At 39.7% G+C, this 22,424-nt stretch overlaps 1 protein-coding gene across 1 annotated transcript in view; it reads left to right on the forward strand.

Moving 5' to 3' along the window:
* Window positions 1–10,097: 10,097 nt before the first annotated feature.
* GABRG1 (gamma-aminobutyric acid type A receptor subunit gamma1) overlaps window positions 10,098–22,424 on the forward strand; it is a 59,771-nt gene continuing 47,444 nt past the window's right edge. Inside the window, exon 1 of the mRNA XM_032999231.2 lies at window positions 10,098–10,365. Coding sequence (XP_032855122.1) covers window positions 10,274–10,365 — 92 coding nt within the window. The 5' untranslated portion in view covers window positions 10,098–10,273. The remainder of the gene's footprint in view (window positions 10,366–22,424) is intronic.

The raw sequence follows: 22,424 nt of genomic DNA on the forward strand, positions 1-22,424 counted from the left end.
TAATCACCTCATTTTCCAAATGCACATACTAGTAAACCATACAGATGATTTTTAAAAACTTTACTTTTCTTTTTTTCCCTATGGATAGATAAAAGAAGAAAGAATGTTTCACTATAGGGAATATTTTTACCTAGATTACTTCTCCATAGAAAATTTTACAACATTTCAGGCATCATTCTTACAGGATAAAAGTTTATCCTGATACTTTTAAACACTTCTAAACAAGAACAAAATGCAACCACAACAACATATCTTTGGTAAGATTATATTAGGTACGTCTGGTAAAATGTCCCACTACTTTATAGTGTCAAAACTCTATCTGTAATTTGGTCTATGGTTTTATTTTTGATACATTCTTAATCATCAAGGGCTTGAATAGGATTAATGAACTCATCTGTCCTCAACAGATGCAGTGTGTAAGATCACCAGGTTGTCACAAGTCTTCAAGATGATATCCTTTTAAATAGTCAGTTTAATCTGAGTCCAAATAAGAAATACGTGCTCCTGGCTAGTACATCCACATAAGGCTTCAGCAAGAATACTTGCTGCTAGCAAGAATCTCCATCATCCTGAGAAAGCAAGTGGCTTTACTTTCTAAAGACAGTTTTTAGTGTTTACTCACCATGACAAAAAATGTTCTGTGATATCTATTTGGCAGGTGACTACACCATTGCTATTCAAAAGTAATTCGCAACTGTAGTAGTCTCTGGCAATGCCTGGTATTTGTGCATCTACGATTTAATTTCTCTGGGGCATATACAGGGACTACTGCTTGGCATAATGTGGCAGCGATTCAAGGCCAAGAGATAGCATGAATGTGTCTGTTCCACTGGTGCTATGTTTATTCCAAGGGCCAGATCTCATTCTGTCACAGACTCAGTCCATGGAGATACAGCAAAGTCTCTCATTCTTGGCACGATTCACCTAGAGAGCGCTGCTGGACATCAGGTAACACTCACATCCCAGACTATAAATGTCAAAACCTGGAGGCAGAACATTATCAGAAGACAATATAACAATTTACTGGAAGAAATCTGTAGAATGAGCAAAGGCAAGCAAGGTTCATGACAGACACAAGGCTCTGCAGAAAGACAACACTGAAAAGAGTGACTGCCTTTATATCTTTCTCTTCTTTTTTTTGTCTTTCCGTAAGATTTTCCACTCAAAACCTGCACTTTTGACTAAGTGGATTGTGTGCAGCCACCACTGAAATTTAATGAGGTAGTTTAAGAAAATACACAAAGTCACTGATATTGTAGTAGATACTTTGAAGAAATTCTGGGGTAAGAAAAATAGAAGTCGCAAAACCAGAAGTGGGAGTACAGTCCTCTTATCATAATCTTTTCTTACAAGAAACAGTGTGATTCATGAGGAGCTGCAAACTCTTTTCTTAATAGACATCCAGGCCCTGGTATTGATCTGGAGGGAAGTGGAGACTATGATAAAGAGCTGCGGAAGATGGATGGTGGAAATTCCTCAGCTATTGGACACACTGTCAAATTCTGCATGAAAGGCAGCTTCTACTTGACACATGTAATAAGCCTGTGACATGCTGAGACTGGCAGCTGTTAACATACTGCAGTCTTTGCAATACTTCCTACAGAGGAAGGTTAGCCTCTGGGTGGACAATATTATGCCGGGAGCTAATGATTATTGAATGGTGAAAAAGTATTAGTAGTTTAGAAGAAACATTTTAAAGTAAAGGAACTATGAAATAAAAGAGGTTAGAAAATTAAAATACATTTTATTTTATTAAATCAGATTAAATTATAATGATATTTTTCAGACTAAATAAAGAATATGTTTTACATGGCTAATACAGTGTGGTAAGTGAGGTGAAGCTTCACAAAAACATGCATTGCTTTTAACGGCTATTAGGGAAATCAAAGACTCTAACATCCAGAGTATCATTTGCAACACAGCTGAAGCAGAAGATAATATGAGTATCACCAATCTTGTCAGTGGAATTATTTTAGGAGACACTTTCAAGAGAATGGTTGAATTACCCCAGGGACGGATCATACGCAAGAATAATAGAGTCATCAATGATACAAACTGAAGCAGCTGTTCCATTAGTCTCCAATCAAAAGGGTGAATTGGTATTGATAATCATAACTGATAATGACCTTCCTGAGAGCATATGATAAACCATAAGATAATTCTTCCACTTTTAAAAATAGTTGATTTTTATGTAATTCACTAGAATTATCTCTCCACAGCAACAATTTTTTGTCATGCTAGACTGATGAATTTTCATCATATGCAGATGCTAGAATATGCAAGTCAGTGATTAAAGACAACTGCAGAAGCAAGAGTTTGTCTAGGAGCAAAAGACCTAAGACTAAGGGTCTTCTAGTCTTACTTTCTGGTACTGTTTGAGAGTGAAAAATGCTCTTCTCCAGGACGCATTAAGAAACAAAATCAAAGCACTATTATATTGATGACGCAATGAAGTAGTTTTGAAAATGCACCCTGAAATACATCTTTAAAAGCTTAGCAGAATTCTGCATTCTGACACAGTGGAATACACGTTTATTCTTTAAACTCCACAATATCCCAATGCTGCTTGATGTTGACAAGTTTGATACCATCAGCAAATTATTACTGGTAATTAACAGCATTTTCTTTACACAATCAAGTGAGAACCTGTCATGACACACTATTTAGAAAGGTTAGGGATTTTTTTCTTCTTCTCTCAATAATTAAGCTTGGAAGCAATGCTGGTTTTACATGATGTATTTTGACATATTCCTGCCACTGCAAATAAATCTATTGATCTGACAACTCAGTTTACACCAAGCTATACTGTAGGACAGTTCTGTTTGATTATGTGATGAATACTCAATAACAATTAAAATAACTTGAAGCTCAGCTAGATGTCCGCTTATTTCCCTAGTAAGCACAGGAGATAGTGATGATTGTGATATATTCAAAATGGAAATGAAACATTTGGTTTTTAAAGTGTCCCATAGTAACCGATAATGAGAAGATGGAAAAAAAAACCCTATGAAGAAAGATGGAGTTGTAAAAGAAAAGGAGCAAATTAGTGCAACTTCAGAGAATGTATACACTCTGTAGATACAGTCTAATACACCAAAGAGCAATCTGTAAGTATCTCAGGCTTTTGTTACAAATGAGATGTCTACAGGTCAATTAATAACAATTATAGAAGTTAATCAAGTGACATAATATATTGCAGAGACTATGTTAATGTTCTGGATAGCAATTATATCACCCTTAATTTAGATTCGCTATATGATTCTGTTACCAACAGTTTAAATTGGCGTTCTGGAGAGAATGTTTTCCAATTACGAGATGGACCAGTCTTATGAAGAGACCTTTTTATGTCGTGTGCTTTGCAGATTAAAAAACTTCTTATACTCTAAGGAGGATTGGTCAGGATAGGGTATACTGAAAAGCCACTTTCAACTTTCAACAAAGGCTGAGCCAAGTAGCAACCGAATCTTTTTGAAACTGGAAAAAGTACAGATCACAGTCTTTTGCCTGCCCCATTATTTTTCGTTTTCACATGTCTTTGTCTTCCTGATCTGGCTGGAACAGTAAGTGCTCACAGTAGTCAGGTAGAACAGCTGCCCTGTTAGCCTCTAACAAAATAAGACCAGACAGATAATCAAATATTAGCCTCCTGAGAGCATCCTATGAGCCATGAAACAATTCTTATTGTTACCATTCGCAGGGAATTTCCATTCTACCTGGAGACAAGAGGAATCAGCAAAAAGAAAAGAGTTCTTTGCTATATGATTTCAAGGCATGGGAGCACCTAAATTGACAGGCTGATTTGCCACGATTCATCCCAGGGTCCTAGCCCTCTAATAATTCACTGTGCTTTGGCTATGTTGCCAAATACTGTGGTGAAATGGAAGCAGGTCTTCAGAGAGAATCGGTTGGGTTGGGAAACCAACAGCCACAGTAAGTGTGTTCGGGGGGTAAGGGGATTTACTTTAGACTGGTGCTAATCTAATCTCATAGACTGAAGGCCCATCAGTGTTGGAGCACAGCAGGTTCCAGCACTTCTGGAAAGCACCTCCAAAAAGATGCTGCAAGCATCTTCATGTGCTCCAGGGCCTCTCTGTTATGCCAGCTAAATCTCAGTAGGTGGAGATGACTGAGAGACTCACTTTGAAAGCACACTCCTCCTTTGAACTGAAGTGTCAGTGTATATAATGTACTCTCTGTACATTCACAGCACCCCGGTTCATTGTGTTGGACTATGTTGCTTCCTTGCCAGGGAAAACCGAGCATAGACTGGAGAAGAGTTTGAACCAGTGCTCACCTCCTGCCTATGACTCTGAGGTAGACCAAGCTGGACTTAACTTCCTAAATGAGCTACAGTGCATCTGGGCGCCCCAGTTCCCTGTAAGACTCCTTTAGTTGTAGCGTACACATGCCTCACATTTACAAGTGCCCCCCTTTTGATCAGTCACCGTACTCCCTAGCAAAGTCTGCTGTCTTCGAAGATGTGTCTTGGCAGATGGGAAGTCCAGGCTCCTGGGAAATCCAGGGTCTTGGACTTTGTTTTCTGGGAAATTGTCTGAAAGGTGAGGGAGAGGCAAAGATAAAACTGTGCTCTTAGAGAGAAGGAGAGGGAGGGATTGTGGATTTATGTCCTGTAAAACAGGAAGGATCAAAATGTATTTACTTGTTGTTTTCTGACTCATGTTGAAAATACATGCGGGTCTAGTGAAAGGCAATGACAATAGTCATAGGCCAAGGGAATACTTGTACGCTGAAGTTATCTTTCGGTACCTAAGCACTTCAGCCTAGTTACTATAGATCTGCCTACACTTCAATTTGTTTTTCATTTCATCATAGCTTAATGAAGAAGAAGGGTAACATACTAAATATAAAGGAATATCGTCTTATTTGCTCTAACCCTGCCCCTCTCCCCCAGATGCAAAGATGGGTGCAGTCTTTTCCTTTTCTGTATCCATCATTCTCTACTTGAGATTACTTCTCATTTAACTTTTTAGAGCTGCTAAAGGCATACTGTTAGTAATCATTTTAATGAATAACATAAGTGAGTGAGCAGTTAAATCAATGTATCGGAGATGAAATCTTAATTAAAATGGTATTTAGCTATGGGAAGTGAGAGTTTTATAATTTATTTTCTATTAAGATGTTGACTGTTTCACTGAACACAATCATTTTGTGGTTTTAATCACAATATGAAAGCTGCACTGAAGTTACATTTCTGCTTCTTTCTGTTCTCCCATGGATATCCACCATTCTCATATTTAAAGGCATATTTAAAAAGGCCAGTGCCAAAATGCTTGCATTAATTTTCTTTGTTCTTGAGAAGTTTTTTATATCTATTGAAACAGCAGGCTACTGTGTTGTTTACGATACATTTCTTGAATTTTATTGCAGAGTGAACATTCAGGTAGGATTAAACATGATTATGCATATTTAGAACCACTTTTTATAAATTGCCCTAAGAAGAACGGAACTGTTTAAAATACTGTGTATGTGTTTCTGCACTTACATTTGTGCTTACTCAAATGCAAGCACATAAATCACATGCATACTTTTCGAAAATATCCTTGATCATTTCAGGGGGGAGTTGGACTAGATGACCTTTAAAGGTCCCTTCCAACCCAAACTATTCTATGATTCTACGAATCTAGGGGGTGAGGTACACAGAGAAAATTGTTTTGTGCGTCCACAGCTAAGGTCTATATGTGTAACTTCACCAAAAATGTGTTATGTAAATGTGAATCTACCCTTTTGAATACATGGCTGCAACAGTCCTTGAGCTCTTGCTGTTGTATATGCTTTCTTTTGGTGGAGGACAGAACACCATAGTAATTTTCTCTTCCCTCTCCATGCACTGGGTGACTCTGCTGTCAGCAGGATAAGGGCTTCTTACAGAACTACGTGAGTGAAGACCATCAACTTCCCTCAAGCACAGTGAATAAAGATGGGCCACCCATTAGGGATAGATTTTCAAAGTTCTTTATGCACTCAAAGTGATATACAGGCACACAAACCTGCCATCAAGTTTCACATGGTCCTATCAGGAAAGTAGTTATGTCCAAGAGAAATACAGCACATGTGTGACATCAGATATGGATAATTACATATGAGTGTTCTTAGGTTTCTTCATGGTCTTGTAGAATTAAATTCTGAAGAATCAATATGTTTTCCAATACTAGATGTGAAGTCTCCCAGGTGAAAAATATAGTAATATTAACTAGTTTTGGTTTTTTTGTTTTTTTTTTTTTTTTTTTTCCCGCCTCCTTCTATTTGGACTTCATCTTTAAGCATGAAAATTCTTTCTCGTGTCATTTTAGATGCATGACAGATTGTAGGTACCTTGCAGTTGAATCGGTGGCTTCCAGACTGGAAATCACAAGCTTGTGCTAAGTGCCTTTGCTCCTTTTACTGTGCCTGAGGGTTAGGTGTATTTGTATGGAATCCAAATAAATTCTTACACTTTTAAGAAGTTATGAAAGGGGTGATCTAGCTTGGCTGTGTTTTAGAGGACTTTTACATTGCATTTGATTATCCCGTTATCTTGCACTCCTCAAACCTGGAGGATAGAGAAAGATTTCAGATGAGCTTGGGCAGAATTTAGGTGCTGAGTTGCTCAGACTAGTGCTCTTTTGAGTGTTTGTACAGGTACTGCTCTCCAGTCCTAGAGAAATTTCACAGTTAAACATAAATGCTTTCTTGGGATCTTCCACTATTAGGCAGCAGCAGAGCTGAGAGTTGAGATGTGATTTTACGTTTAGGTACTTAAAATCCTTACCAAATTCAACCCTTTAATTATTTTTCTGTTTGCCAACATGCCATCACTTCTCATTTTATAATTACTTTTCTGTGCTCTGATGAATTAATCAGTATTCTCTATTTTTTTGCTATGTACTTAACCAAACCCAAACTTTTCATCTGTAAATTTTTCTATTGCTTGTCTTTAAAGTCATTAATTCAGTGAGAAATTGGTTAAATAAAATAATCTTAAGAGCAGATTCATAAAAACTCATGATTCATCTTTTTACGTGGAAAGTTAACTACCCTGGCAGTAGTCTCAAGCAGTTTCTGAAAGATGGCATTACTGTCCTACTCACCCCATAATTATGCAGCTCCTTTAACAAATAACTGATGGACTTAAAAAGGTTTTGAAAGACAGTGAATTATGTAGCCCTGTTCTTCTTTTCACAGATTCATTAAATATGACTGAAGAAGTTAGAGACAGTGGCTTTCCTTTGCAGGAGCCGTTCTGGTTTGTGCCTGTTTAATAATGACAACGTTCTAAATCCTACTGTTTTGCTTCTGCATTAACTTTACTCAATTTTCTGTTTTTGAAGTGATACCTAGCAGGTCTGAAATGCCACTGTTGACCCTTTTCTTTACCTCCATGCTTTTTTTTTTTTTTTTTTTAAAAAAGACAGCCCTCCTACTCTCAGCAGGAGAAGATGATTTTAATTGAGAATTTAAATACTGTTGTTAGGTCAGCTGCTCCAGTACCAAGTGGCTGATGAATATCAGCAGGCCTCAGTAACTCACTGTCCTTTAGTTTATCATCCTGCATCAGCATCTCCTTCTTTTGACAGTCATCTAGGTGATTTCCCCAGCTTTTCTTCAATATCTTTTCCATTTTGCAGTTTTCCTTTATTGCTTATTTTGTTCCTTAGGAATACAGACAATCTGAGATGATTTCTTTTCCCTCAAGTTTTCTTCTGGTAGTTAAAGAACTTTTATTATTTTTGTTTCCTGTTTGCTTTTCAAAAATTTTATACCTATTTTTCATCTAGTATTTTACTTACTAGTGGAATAATCTCTAGTTTTGAGAGGGATGGATTTCTACTGTTTATACCAAAGTACAAGGAAAATTCAGATTTGGGACTATGAAACCAGCTTGTCCTGATACCATCCTCAGTCTTGTGTCATTTGAGAAATCTCACTGGTACTGATTTTATTTTAAGTTATTTTTAATGGCACTTTTATGTGCCTTAGCATTCTAAACCCAAAAATCAAATGAAAAATTTTATTTTCTCATTATTCATGCTACATGGTATTTTAGGTGTAATCCTTCACCTCTTTCAGTGCTAGAAAGCTGCTGGACCTACACAGGAAAAAATGAGTGTCTTTAAATAGATGCTCTAAACTGCTCATGTAGAAAGAAGATGCTTTGTAACCCTGTAAGTACCCTTAAACTTCTTATGTCAAACTTCCTCAGTAGTCACATTAATTACATAATATATTTTAAAGACAGGATGGAATTTTGTAGACTAGTACAGAGTTTTAATGGCTCCATAAACATCAGAATGCAAAGGCATAAGAAGAGTTCATTGCATATTTTGCAAAATGCAGTCAATTTGGCAGATCAATCCATAATAAACCTAAGGACCATAGTTATTTTCAGGGCAAAAGAACTTCCCAGAGAGAAAGGGACTTGGGGAGAGTCTGTGCTTATTTTCTTGCTGAGGGGGACAGCAATCCTGCTCCTTGGAGCCAGTGCCACCAGCTGCAGCAGGGGAGCTGCTTCTGCACTTACTCTGTAATAAATGCATGTTCTCTCCTCTGAACTCATGCCTCTGCCATCACACGAGGATGCTGCCTGCTGTGTTAATCCACCAATAAAGAGACCTCAGGTCATACAATAATATGTGCCTTTACCTTCTGCCAGTACCCTCAGGACCGGCTATTAATTTTCAAGTCGTTGAATTTTCACTTAATGTACTGCAGTTCTCTGAAGCGTGGTGAGTTTCTTTAACCATTAAAACAGCTGAAAGCTGTATATATAAAATAATAACCATGATGATGATGTATAAGGAAGCAGGAGAACCCAAACCAAAACTCTGCCTTTCACTGGAATAACCACTGAATGGGGGGTTATTTACATTTCTGTGCAGTTACATCTTGACTCGATGATGGTGACTACTGAAGGGTTTGCTCCTTACGCTGAGAACCACGCTGCGCAGGTTACTCCAGGAGTGCCCCACAAAGCAAGCGGGGATATCTCCGCGGCCCGGGATTTGGTTTTGGGAGGGATTCAGGAGCCATCCAACCTTGAAGCCGTGCAAAGAAACACGCTTTATTTAAGCGCTAGTCCCTCCGGGACGTAAACCGCCTGTGCCCACCGCCGGGGGAGAGGGGTGACAGCGCGGAACCGCCACCGCGGCTGCTTCTCCCGCCTCGGGTTTGGGTTTTCGGGGGATGTTCTTGGGGGACAGGTGGCTACTTTCTCCCGTAGGTTTCCCGAGAGAGGCAGGAGGGAGCAGCAGAGGTGAGACAAAAAGGGAAGAGGAGGAGGAGAGGGGGAAAAAAAAAAAAAAAAAAAAAAAAAGGCGGGGGGAAAAACAAAATGAAAAAAAAAAAAAAAAAAAGCGCGTTTTGCATGTTGTAGCAAGCCCCGGCGCATTTTATAGCGCAGCACCGCGCAGCACCCGCTTTCCTCCCCCTTCCCCCCCGGGGGCGCTCCGCGGCCGCGCAGAGCCGCCTGCAGCCTCCGGGTTTGCGCGACTCTCGTTTCTTGGGTGCGCGGAATTCCCGCGCCGATCATGCCGCCTGCGTCCAGCACGTCTTTAGGCACCGCGGTTGGAGGGCTGGGCCCCTTCTCCTGGCGACGGAGGAGAGGATGGAGGGTACCCCCTTCCCCACGACTGGTGCCGCTCACCTCCATATCCCTCCACACACACGCACACACACACCCCCCCCGCCCCCAAAATCGCGGTCGTGCCGGACGCGGGGCCGCGCAGTCTCCGCGGGTGTCCGCGCACATCCCCCGGCGCTTCTCCTCCCGGCTGAGGGTCTCCGCTTGGCAGGGCCGAGGGGCTGCTTCTCACATTGCAAGCCGCTGAGTAGCTTTTAAAATGATTTTTATATATATATATGCAGCTTTAAACATATATTTAACATGTTAGATATTATGCATATTTTTATATATGTAGCAGATCTATTTTATTTCCCTCTTTGGAGAAAATACCAAATCAATGACACCCTTTCTCCTAAGCATGTTTCTCTTCTAGTAAATGAGGCTCCTCCTCTGCTAGGCATTGATTCGCCCAGCAGTTTTTAGGATAATTTATGGAGCAACCTGATGAGCCTATTGGGCGAGTTGCTCGGTCCTTATAGAGTGGGTTCCTACCTGTTTGGGTGTTTTATTTTATTTTTTATTTTTTCCCCATTTCCCCTCCCCTCCCTCTGCCCGCCGTGTGCCGGGGAGGGGGGGGACGGTGGGATTGGCAGGGTCGTTATTCCCCAGCCTCTCCGGAGAAAACTCGGGGAAGGGAGAGCGCCTTTCACGCTCATGGATGCGTGGGGGGGGCCCGCGCCCCGCTGGAGCCGCCGCCGCGGGGCCCGGCTGCTGCTGCTGCTGCTGACCGTGCGGCTGGGGACCGGGTGAGTACGGGGGGGGATCCCCCCCCTCCCCAGGCACCGGCCACGGCCACGGCCGCCCGCACCCTCCCTCCGGGTCCCGGCTACCTGCGCATCGCGCCCAGGCTGAGCTCGGGGGGTGCCGGACGGCCGTGGGGAGGGGAAAGGGGTGTGTGGGGGGTGCTACGCTCCGGGAAACTTAAAAAAAAAAAAAAAAAATCAAAAAAAAAAAAAAAAAAAAAAAGAAAAGAAAAGGTCCCGGTGCTCAGGCGGCGGCTCCCGCGGGCGGCTGCGGGGGAAGCCGGCACCGGTAAAGTAAAACTTCAGCCGCATCCCACTTGTTCGCTGAGCGAGTTGGCGAGTCCGGGGTTTAGCTCGGGGCTGGGAAAAGCGCGTCCCCCCCCCTCCAGCCCCCCGCGCAGGGGCCGGGCCGTGGCGTGGGGCGGGGGCGGGGGCTGGGGCAGGCGGCCGGTGCCGGGAGGGGAGGCTGGAGTCGGGGCGTGGGGCGGCTGCGGCGCCGGGGGCGGGCTCGGAAGAGTCTGGTCCAGCGGCGGGTGGTAACGGGGGGGGGCGGCGGGGGGACACCCGCTCCCGGTGCCGGTGCCGGTACTTTCTCACTGCGCGGCACCGGCTTCCGCCCCTGCGGGCCACGGGAGAGGGGTTGGGCCCACGCGTGGGACGGAGCCGGGCAGCTGCTCCAGTCCCAGAAGTTGGGAACGTGCGTTTTAAGGGAGAGTTATAAAATTGGTCTGAAGGGCGCTGAAGAAACAACAGTTTGGTAGTGCTGTGTAAATGTGTTATGAGTAGCCATAACGATACAACGAAAAGCGATCTGATCATTCCAACTCCATTAGTACTTCAGAGCTAATGTGAACCATTCCACAGGTTATACTCTCATAAAAATCACAAAGCAGTACTGAGAGGGTATTTGTCTGTTGCCTAGTGTGTCCTTCTTTTTAATGGTAGACCAAATTATCATTCTAAGAGGATATAGCAAATATGTAGCATAAAGGCTGGCAGAAAAAAAAGAAATCTATTAAACATTCTTTTAAGTCTGTCGGACTCTAGACCCCTTCCCCATAATGAACGATGGTTTATCAATCTATGTGAAGTGTGTTGATCTCAGCTCATCTCTCATCTTCAGAAGACTGCTGTGTTATCCTAGTTAGAAACACCACTGACTATACTTTTCCTAATCTGTGTCTTTTAAAACCTTGGTATATTATGGAAATATTTTTCAAAAGCATTGATGGAAATTATACCAATGCAGCTGTGCATCTTCAGAATGTTTCTTAACGAACATATTGTACCTCAGGTATGAAAGAAATTATCAAGTGGTTTGAGAGAAAAGAATATGCATGCTAATTTATCAGTTCAAAGACTTAGCTACAAAGGAGGAGGAGGACTAGCTAAAAAAAAAATTATATTTTTTTTTTGTTTTTCAAAGTGTGGTTGTGATTACAGGACTAGGTGTGGATTATTATGTATACATCTCATTAACAGTAGCATTTATAAATAAGTTGATAAGAAGTGTTAAGTGAGAAAAAGAGGTAACTTACATGTATTATTTTATTTTGTGTCCTAGAACATCTCAGATAAAATGGAACCTTTGGTATAAATATCCATCTATCTGAATCAACTATTTTCAGGCTTGCCTTTCGTTCAGAGACTACATGGGAAAATGGTGGTTGAGAGATTTTTCTTTTTTCCATTTTTTTTTTTTTGAGTGTCTACAAATGGACCTGTTTTTCAGATCCTGATTCTGTGATATGTAGTACATTACAGCTCAGGGTGTGTGTAAAGAGCTTGGGAGCTCTAGTGCCCTTTAGCAGCCTGCTGCAAAGTAGGATGGAAATACTATTTTTCTGCTTCCTTGGATGCCTCTCTGTAGTTTCAGCCCAAGCTTCTCCTTGAAGTTCAAACTGAAACACAGAACTAATACTTTTCTCAAGAACAAACCAGGTTGCACCAATTATGGATGTTTTTCAAAAAACATCTTGCAGGAGCCAACCCCTTTTCAACACACACTTTTAAAAAGTTGCAAATTGCATCACTTCCAGTACACAAAGTACTTTGTGCTGAGTAAAGTTGCTTCAGGTGTAACAACTGGAACTAAAGCCTAAGCAAGGACATTGGAAGTTGAGTCCAACCAAGAGTTTATCCTTTTAATGTGCTGCCCCAAAAACTGTAGCGTGACATGAGACCAAACTTCCTTCACTGAAGTTGAACTCTGTCCCATAAAACAGTTGTTTTCCCCCAGTTCTGCACACGTAGTGTAAACAGGCCAGAATGGCCAATGCACTTGAAGTAACCTTATGAGTCAGAGTTGCGAGGGACTGTTTTTGTCAATAGCTGACATCTCTGTAGCAGCAATCGGGCTGTGAGCCTTTCTATAAGGTACGTGCAGGAAAAGAGTAGTTACCCAGCAGTCGCTGCAGTCCTAAGTGTTCAGCAGGCCTATTATTCTTGTTAAACTCAAATAAATAGATAATTCATAGGGAGAGCATAAGAGCTGACAATATAATTAATATTATTTCCTTAATTCTAACCATACAAGTGCAGCGTAACTGTAACATTACTTCTAATTTGTAGTGCTTTAAATGGTATGTACTGGTCAACATCCCTAACAGTATATTGTAAGCTTAACTTAATTTTGGCCATATCTTCCCTTTAGTTTTGTAACGTGATGTTCTAAAAAACAATTATAAATGCTCCATTCAAATATAACTGTCAGCAGGTGCAAATGTCAACTAATATTTTCTTTTCCATTTCCAAGTATCTCTTAGGAAAATACATAATAGGGCCTATGTTTTCTTCTCATATAAATTCCTGGATCAGAGTTAAGCATGTTATAACAACATGGGTTTCTCAATGCTTGGTAATAGTGATTTACTGTTTCATTTGAACATCTATGATGTTTATTCATTATTATCTTCACTTTTATGTGCTTTGTTCATGATGTGACAGTGAAGAACTTGTTATTTAGCAGTCCCATTGGTTTAAAATATGGTTCATTTTATTAAAAGTTTAATAATATTTTCTTTTGCTAGTATAAAGTTTAACGACACATAAATATTGTGAAATGCATATATTCTTTGCACACAACTTTCTTACAATGCATTTAAAGAAAACCTTCAAACTAGCCATTAAAAGAAAGGCTCTCATAGCAAATTGAACTACATTTTCAATTACTTTTAACTTTCTGTTTGTTAAATATGCCTGATGTTAAAGAAGAGCACCCTCGCTACCAATTGACGCCTTTCTGTGCTGGATAGAAAAGGCTACACGTGACCACTTGTTGACTTTGGTGAACTTTTTTTTCTGGATACATACATCTGGCCACAGAGTAAATTACAGGGGGTTCGGGGGAATCTGTGTTTTTTCTTTGAAGAGAGGAATTGTAATAATCTGGGTCAAGTAAAACACTTGGTTTCTGTGGCTAGTAGGTAAGACTACATAAATGGACCTGCTGTCTGAACTGTTTGAAAGTGAGTTGCCTTGGTTTGTGCTATCATGTATACTAAAAAAGTCATGCATGTTGGACTCACAGAAAAACAGAGGTGAGCATCTCCCAAGATAGGCAAAGAGCCATTTTTGTAGTACCAGTTATGAGATAAGAGTACTAGGGCTTTTTAAATTACCTACATAGCCCTTTCTTGCACTGCATGCTAAATTGAGCAAGTACTTAGGTAAAATAACAATATCATAATTTATTTGGTAAAGAGCAGCAGAGAGAAGTGATAATTATAAATGACAGTATGTAGCACACTGACAGGAACCTTTCAAAGGGTGGTGGATGACAGTGACACTAACTTTTATTTCTTAACAATTTCTCTGAATGGTAATAATTTGTAAGGAGTAATTCAGATGCAATTGAATTAACCTAGAGATGACACGGAAGTCCTGATTTTGCATTTTTACACATGAAAACATTTTTAATAAGGCTGAAAATGGTGTGGTGAGTTCAGTGGCCTACTGTCCTATGTAAAAACTTGATTCTACATATCTAATCTTAAAATGGTAAATCATGGAATAACACTGAACTAGTAGATGTAGCTGAAGAGACTAGAAAGGTCATCAGGAGTATACCAGAACAGAACTTTCTTCAGAGAAGAGGGAAATCTCAGTGATATGGCAAAGATGGAAAGAAATAGTTTCTAAAATATTCTTTCATTGGTGGATTTTCAAGTCAGTAGGATAATCCAGTCTGATATAGGAGTAAACGAAACTGGAGAATTTACCCCGGCTTCTGAATCAGGTCTGTTGCTTCAGTACAGCTGTTCTAAGTCCCTGCATAAAGATTTGATGAGAAGGAACTCGATGAAGTATTGTACAGTATTTCTAGTCTGAGGTTTCTCTGGCTTCCAGCCAGTAGATCTCCTGCCTTCTGCTAGCCGAAAAAAGCCTGATTTTTTTCCCAGTACCACCTGACACATCTGGCTCAGCCACTGGATCCCACATCCATCTCTTCATGGGGAAATCCATGTCTTGGTTCATTCCTCTGGCTCTGCAGGGCAACGTTGGGGTGCAAACCCATGGCCGCAGCTGCTCTTCAGGAGCGGAGTATGATCTGCAGCTGTCTGCACTTCAACAGGGACAGCAGTCATCAAAGCTCTTCCTTGCCCTGTGTGCCTCTGCCAAGTTTTGCCTTAACAAGAACTCAGAGCACCTCAAATGCATCCTGAAAATTCTTAAAGGAATGGGCAGAAAATATTCTGTTGCCTTTCTCTTTCCAGCCTAGTCTTTCTTGATATGTTATATGATTATCTGCTCAGAGAAACCTCTTCAATTTGCAATGCAGTTATATGCCTAGCAGTTGTTGCAGGATGAATGATCTCATCCAAAAGAAAAGTTTTATACGAATGTGTCACAATCGGAGATATTCTACGCAGAGTGGAAATTTCCATTGAATTGGATTCACCCATTCTACAGTCATACTAGCTACTGTTTGAAGTATTCCCCTGGTATATGTAGTTTAAGGGGCAACTTGATAGCATCTTATGTTTTCCTCTCAAATAAGTAAACTGAGCTACTTACATTTCTTCAGAAAATAGTGAATTGTTTCTTTAACCATTTTGTAAACGCTTTCCATTTTTTCTTTGAAGAACAGACATCAAAAATGGGTAGATTATATAAATATTAGCCTCATTAATGGCAGATACAGAGTATTATTTACCTACTACTACTTCATACTTCTGAGATACTCTATCCCAGGATTAGCTCCAGCACTGCTCTGGTGTACCTCATGTTCTTTTTGCTTTCTGCCTTGATCTTCAAATCCTTTTCTGTGTCACTGCGTTCATCTCTGTCAAGGTGTGAATGGCTAATTCTGTGTTTCTAAATTCATATGCAGTTATTTTTCTTATTTTCAGGAAGACAGAGAGACATAGCGAATAGGAAAGATCTGAGGTAACATGAGATACGTCCCCTTTGGATTAAATAATTTGAGGTCTTAAATAGATTGTTAGTCCTTTCATTTAATATGGTTTTCTTCTTATTTAAAGCAATGTGCCACGAGGGATTAAGTCTTATTATTATTAAGTCTTATTATTATTAAGTCTTATTAATGTAAAATTATGGTCCAATTTATCTTTCAGAATAAAGTTCAACTGGATGGCATTTATATTAGGAAAAAGTTGTAGTATTATTTAGGTAGCTAACTCTGCCACTATTAAGTCATGACAGGTTTTTTTTCTTCATTGTCCGATGCCATATTTACATGGCAGAATAAATTATGTGAATGTTTTTTAAAAATAAATTACCCTCACTGTTTTCCCTGGGAGAGAAACATACTTAATCTCACCAGCATACAGCAAACGAATATGGATGGATTGTATCAGTCCTGCTTCAGGTAAAACTGTGGACCTGCACCTTATGTTCTTGCTTTCTCAGTGAGGGCCATCCAACCGATGGCCTGCAGGTGGCACCCAGCAGGGGATAACTCTTAAAACCCATTAATTTCAGTCACCATCTGACAAGAGGTGGAATACTTCTATTGTAAAAGATACGTGCTACGCTTAATACACAGTAAATTACGATGGAGAAGACGTAATTTTGCTTGTAGAGACAGAGGGACAGCAGACTTTTTATTATATGGTTTAGGTATTTACATTAGCCCTTACAGAGTATATTCACCTCTTTGTACAATTATTCATTAATTTAATTGACCTTTGGATTAGTCTATTATTGCTTAATGACAGTTATGCTAAAATTTCAGTAGAACCCATTCACTGTATTTCTCTTGGGGACAGGTTGTCATTGCCTAATTATTGTAGTTGTATGACTTTTTCCTATTATTTCTATGATTTTAAGCCAGGTTTACCTATATACCACAATTATGGTTCAGTGCAAGTCTCCTGTTGCTGCTTCAGTGTATACATATTTCTCTGTCACCCGTGGGAGGAGACTGATACCTGTTCACATGTGTACCAGAGCTTGGAAGTATTTCAAATAAGCTTGATTTTGTGAAGGGCTGTAGTAGATTCCTAGTTACCTGAAGATTTAGCAGGAAATACGCAATGAATTGGGTTAGAATAAACGTTGACATGAATATGGTGAAATATGAGCAGCTTAAATGACTGAAAATGACTTATGGAGGAGAGCTCATTTTATATATTTCTTGAGATGCTGGTGACATTTTAAAGTATAAATCTAACAAAGTTGACTTTGCAATTTGATTAATATTATAGTGACTGTGGAATAGCACTTAATTAAGGTAACTGCTTTTTATTGAGGTTATGGTTCTCAGCATTCATTTATGTTAGTCTTGTTTTAAGTCTAGTTCCTCTATGGAAAGTATTTCTTGGATTAAGGCACTTAACCCAACAACAGTATATCAGTTCATTCTGAATTTGATGCTAATTAACCTTTCATCAGTCAAGTGTAGATAGATCTGCAGTCTCTTGAACAGGGTGCTGACATGTGGCATATGGATTTATGTGTGTCTGTCTTTGTGTGATGATCCTAGTCTGAAACTCCCAGGAGATCTGATACCGCTGTGGTTAGTACATGTTTCAGATATCCAGAGAGGTGATGCCTTTTCATCATGTCCGTCCTTAGCCATTTGGGGATATTTTGTCCTCTATTTCATACCATTTTTTGCTTCTCATATCAACTTAGGCGCTATAATTTGCTATCGTTATCTTTCTATCCTCTGTTCTCTGAATCTTCATTTATTTCCTGCTGCTGGGTCTGGATGGACAGTGGAATATGGCTGTTTACATTTTAATTATTTGATTGCATAGTCTGGCCAAAACCCACAAAGAAGGTAAAACTGATGAACTGAGAAGATAAGACTTACCAATTTACATTTCTAGGTTTCATTCAAATCTATCTGAGATAGATCTCCTTAAGAATTTTAGTAGGTTTAGACTTCAGTTTCAGTCAAGGCAGTACAGATTATCCTAAGGCCTACTTTATCTTCCTGAAAATTTTATTTTTTCTTGCATGGAATGGCTGGAAGGCTTTCTTTAGAAGACATTTTGTACAGGAAGATGCATATATATTTGTCTGAAAATTCTATGACAACAAAATGCTCTTGATCTCTAAGATTAAAATACAATTGGCATAAGGGCTACTACTGATTTTTCAGCTATCATTAGAAATGTTCATACTAGAAAAAAGGAAGAACCTACTTACTGAAGATAATGGGTACTTTCAAATACTTTCCTAGGCAAAGAACTGCTTTAAGATATGTGACGATCAATAAGTTACCCAGTTTTTGTAAGCCAAAACAAAACACACAACACATTCTGCAAGTTTGTGATCAGAAAGAGGAATAGTTGATATGAGGAAAGAGAAGTGAGAAGTGTGTCATATTTCCTCTCTTGCCTGGGGTGGAACAAAAACTGTTCAGAGCATCAGGAATATCAAGATATCAAAGCAATCAGGATATTAGCATAACCTTTCCTGAAGACAATTTATTTTTTTTCCATGTTGAAAGATTGTTTTTACCAAATTTATGTGTTTGTGGGCAGGGCTGCTGTTGGGAGGGAGCTGGAGAGGCTGAGGGAATGGGTCGACAGGAACATTATGAAATTCATCAATGATGAATGCTACGTCCTGCATCTTGGTGGGAAGCCCCCCTCAGCGTGACAGGCTGGGGATGAGCTGGCTGGGAACGAGCTGGCTGGGGAGCAGCTCTGCCAAAAATGACCTGGAGTTCCTGGTGGCCAGCATGGTACCTTGGCAGCAAAGAGGGCCAGCAGCCTCCTGGTCTGTGTGACCAGGTGCACAGTCAGGGGGGCGAGGGGAGGGATTGTCTCCCTCTGCTCAGCGCTTACGAAACCGCATCTAGATACTTCATCCAGTTTGGGGTTTAAAATGGAGGGAGCTCAGCAGAGGGCTGCCGAGCAGGTCAGGCAGGAGCGCTTGTCCTGTGAAGAGAGGGCTGTTCAGCCTGGAGAAGATACGGCTTTGGGGGGACTCAACAGCAGCCCCCAGCACTTTTAGGGAGGTGACCAAGAAGACAGAGGTAGGCTCTTCGCAGTGGTGTGTGATAAGGGGGTGAGGAACAATGATGATGAGTTGCAACAGGGGGAATCCCAACTAGGTATAAAGAAAAAAATCCACTGTGAGGATAATTAAAAGTTAGAACAAGTTATCCAGTGAGGTTGTGGGAACTCTGTGGAATTTTCAGAGATCTGACTGGACTAAGCTCTAAGCATCCTGATCTGAATTCAGTATTGGCCCTCCTTTGAGTAGAAGTTGACTTCCCAAGATCGCTTCTAAATCCCATGATTCTGTGTGTGGAAAACAGCAGGAATCAGCTTGGGGTTGTTTGTTTTTGTGTTTCGTTGTTTTGTTTGGGTTTTTTTGGTGTTTTTTTTTTTTTTTTTGTTGTTGTTGTTTGTTTTGTTTTGTTTTTTAATATAGTTTGATATCTTACTTGTACAAGGTTCTTGTTCTCTATTGTATAGCATAAAAGAGAAGGCTTTAGAGGTAGTTGTCTCCATCAGGTCTACAAAACTGGGAAGAATACTTTTGTGACCACATATGGAGGTAAATGGCTATTTTTAGTAAGGTAATCAAAGTGACATCACTATACTAATCAAGATGAATATGTCTGAGAATCCAGCAGCTCTGAACTGGCACAGAGAATTACCTATACTTGGATAGACAGATGTGAGGAAAATTTTCAAGTGATTTCTGGACTGCAACTTGATAGGAGTAGAGGCAGCAGTTATACTGGTGTGAGCATATAAATATTTAGATAAACTTTCAAGGAGAGAAGATTAACTCTGTATTATATAAGAAGATTGATGGATAAAGAATATCTGTGATACTTTGAGTCCAGATGATAATTTTTTGGAGATCTTTAAAAGACATTTGAATTAATAACAGTCTTGACCAGTGTAATTTCAAATAGTATGTAGCATTATCTGAAAGTTGACTTGGAGGATAGCAATTTATGTGCATCTCAGAACAAAATTGTTCTTCTGGAGCACAACTTTAATAATAGCTGTTCTTAATGTTAAAAAATCACATTTCTATAAATGTTCTTTGCAGTCAGGTTGTGCCTTTATTAAGTGTTCACAGTTAGGTCTGGTTGCATTGTTCAGTAATTTCTGTTCAGATTAGTTTTTGTTATATTAGTATCACGGAGATATTGAAGATCTTTTTATAAGAAATGTGATAATGTTTTTTAAGTGAAGGTCTTGATGGGACTAAAATTAATTGTACTGAAGTTATTGTGTGTGGGAGAAGATGTTTCATATCTTTCAGAGATGTGCTTCAAAGCTGTGATGACTCAAAAGAGCTTGATCACCTGATGCTTGTGATATGTATTAAGATATCACAAGTTTGATAGTCTAAACACTCAAATATGTAGGCAACACTTTTCATTACAGGGAATGAACATCAGAGGTACCTGCTTTTATTCTTTTAGGGCTATGATATTTTTTTTTATTATTTTATTTTAAACAAAGCTTTACTTATTTAGTACTAAATGAACTTCTTTATGTAGCTTATCCTAAAAATCTAATGTTTCTTTCTGTATAAGAATTTCTTATATTTTTTCCACACTTTTCCCTGATAATTTACTGTAGGCTTAAGGCCCAGATTCATCCCTTCAGTAAAAATTCAGGAAGAAGGGAAAGGGGAAACAGAGCAGGGAATTATAAATAGACAACTACATGAAGGTGAAGAGCACAAGACAGTATGTGTATCCAGAAGAAGAATCAACCTAACAGTATGTGGTTGGTACACTGGAAAAAAAGATGTAGGGAATAAGTAAAACGTACTTCAATGCAAGAGAGAAATACATTTTGACAGACAAAAGAATATGGCAAAGTCTAGCAAGGCAGAAGGAGCAGGGAAATAGGTTGATTAAAGCATCTGAGATTAAATGGGTGGGGAGAAGCGAAAAGATATTTTTGTTAAGAGAGTGTCTAAACCAGTTTAGGAAGGGCGAAGATGAAGGAATACAATGTCAGTGACTCCATTTCCCATGGGATTAAGAAGAGCAAGTAAAGCTTTGTGGAGACATATTTTCAGTAGCTGCATTGCTTTTCTTGCAGTTACGCTTATTTTCCCAGAAATTTTCTGCAATGAATAAAGCATATCAGTGAAGATGATGATGATGAAATGCAAAAGAGAGTTAATTTCTGCAGAAATGTAATGGAACTGATGAGTATGAAGTCAGCCATCAGGTTTGGAAGATAAATCTTGAGAGTCGTTTAAACTGTCCTCTACTGGCAGCTAGCAGTGGAAGTAAGCTTTCAAGAAGATCTTTTGAAGAAAAATGTAATTGTGTCCAATTCTAGCAGTCATGACTATGTGGTCCTGCTGCTTTTGCTGCTACTGAAAAGAAGTAATATTTGTGTAATGTGCAGTAGTCCCGACCCTTTTTCATCTTCTGAAGGATACTACAAGTCTGTCTGAGGCCCTTGTTTTATTCTAGGAAGATCCGAGGAAATATGTAAATACATATTTTAGATTGCTGACATAAGAGTAATTACTCATTCCTACCATGCTGAAGTTGCATTTTGCTCTCTCTTTAAGGAAGTTTCTTCTGTCTCAGGCACTGCTTAAATCTGCCATCTTTCTACAGTTCAGATTTTCATCTATTCCTGGTCCCATGCCTTGGTCATTCACGTGACACATGCCTAAGTACTTGCCTTTTTAGCTTCTGAATTAAAAACGTCACCAGCCTCTGTAAAAACATCTGACTCTAGATGTTGGGGTGTCAGTGACCATGTTTTATTTTTCAGCAGTGCTTTAAGTCTTTTTTCATTTGTGGAATTTGGCTAGGTCAGATTAGCTCTAACTCTTATTGATGGAGCCATGAAATATAGCTCTCTACCCCATACAAATATATCGTGTTTTGTGTTCTGGACTGAAGGTAGTGTCTGGTTATATGTCTGATCAGTTGGAAACCTTCCCTGGAAATCTTGTCTATCTCGACTGATTTCCTGTGAAGCATTGTCTGATTAAATGTAGTATTTTGACAATCCTCTGAAGCTGTATTGTTGCTAACAAAGTAAAGTCCCATGTTTACAATTTAGGAAATGTTGCCGTTTTGTCTGAAGTTTGAGAGAAATAGTGTTTTTCTTTGAAAGTACTGGAAAATAAAGGTTAAATTGTATTATACTTAGACAAATGACATAAATATTATATGCTGGGAAGCACAGCCAGTGAATAACGGCTATTTTAAGGCATGTTTCGTGATTTAGGTGTCACTTTGCCCTACCCCTGTATCGGTAAAACTCCAGAATCAACTGCTTTTTTGGCTGCTGTTGGAGAAGACCCTCAGCTGAATGAACTAACACAACTAGTCTTACTGTTTTCATTTGCATGTGTAAGGCATAAAGGAAAATGGTATGTTCCTTTCAGATCTTTTAGCATAGAAACTATCTGAAACACTGACTTTCCTTCTTATTTGTTTATTAAATGATCACCAGAATATTCCTGGTACAGAAGGAACACTTCATCTCCAGACAAAGCCACTGCGCAGGGTTGTTTAAACATCATGGCCCCTGAGGGCTTGATTGAGTTGCTTGTGCACAGGCATGAAGTGATGGTGGAGATAATGAAGATTCTCTGCCCCGAGTCTGCTGCTTCTCCAGAAGTCTGTGGGTTCAATC

Source organism: Tyto alba, unplaced genomic scaffold, assembly GCF_018691265.1.
Source record: "Tyto alba isolate M040663 unplaced genomic scaffold, T.alba_DEE_v4.0 Super-Scaffold_6, whole genome shotgun sequence".
NCBI lineage: Eukaryota > Metazoa > Chordata > Aves > Strigiformes > Tytonidae > Tyto > Tyto alba.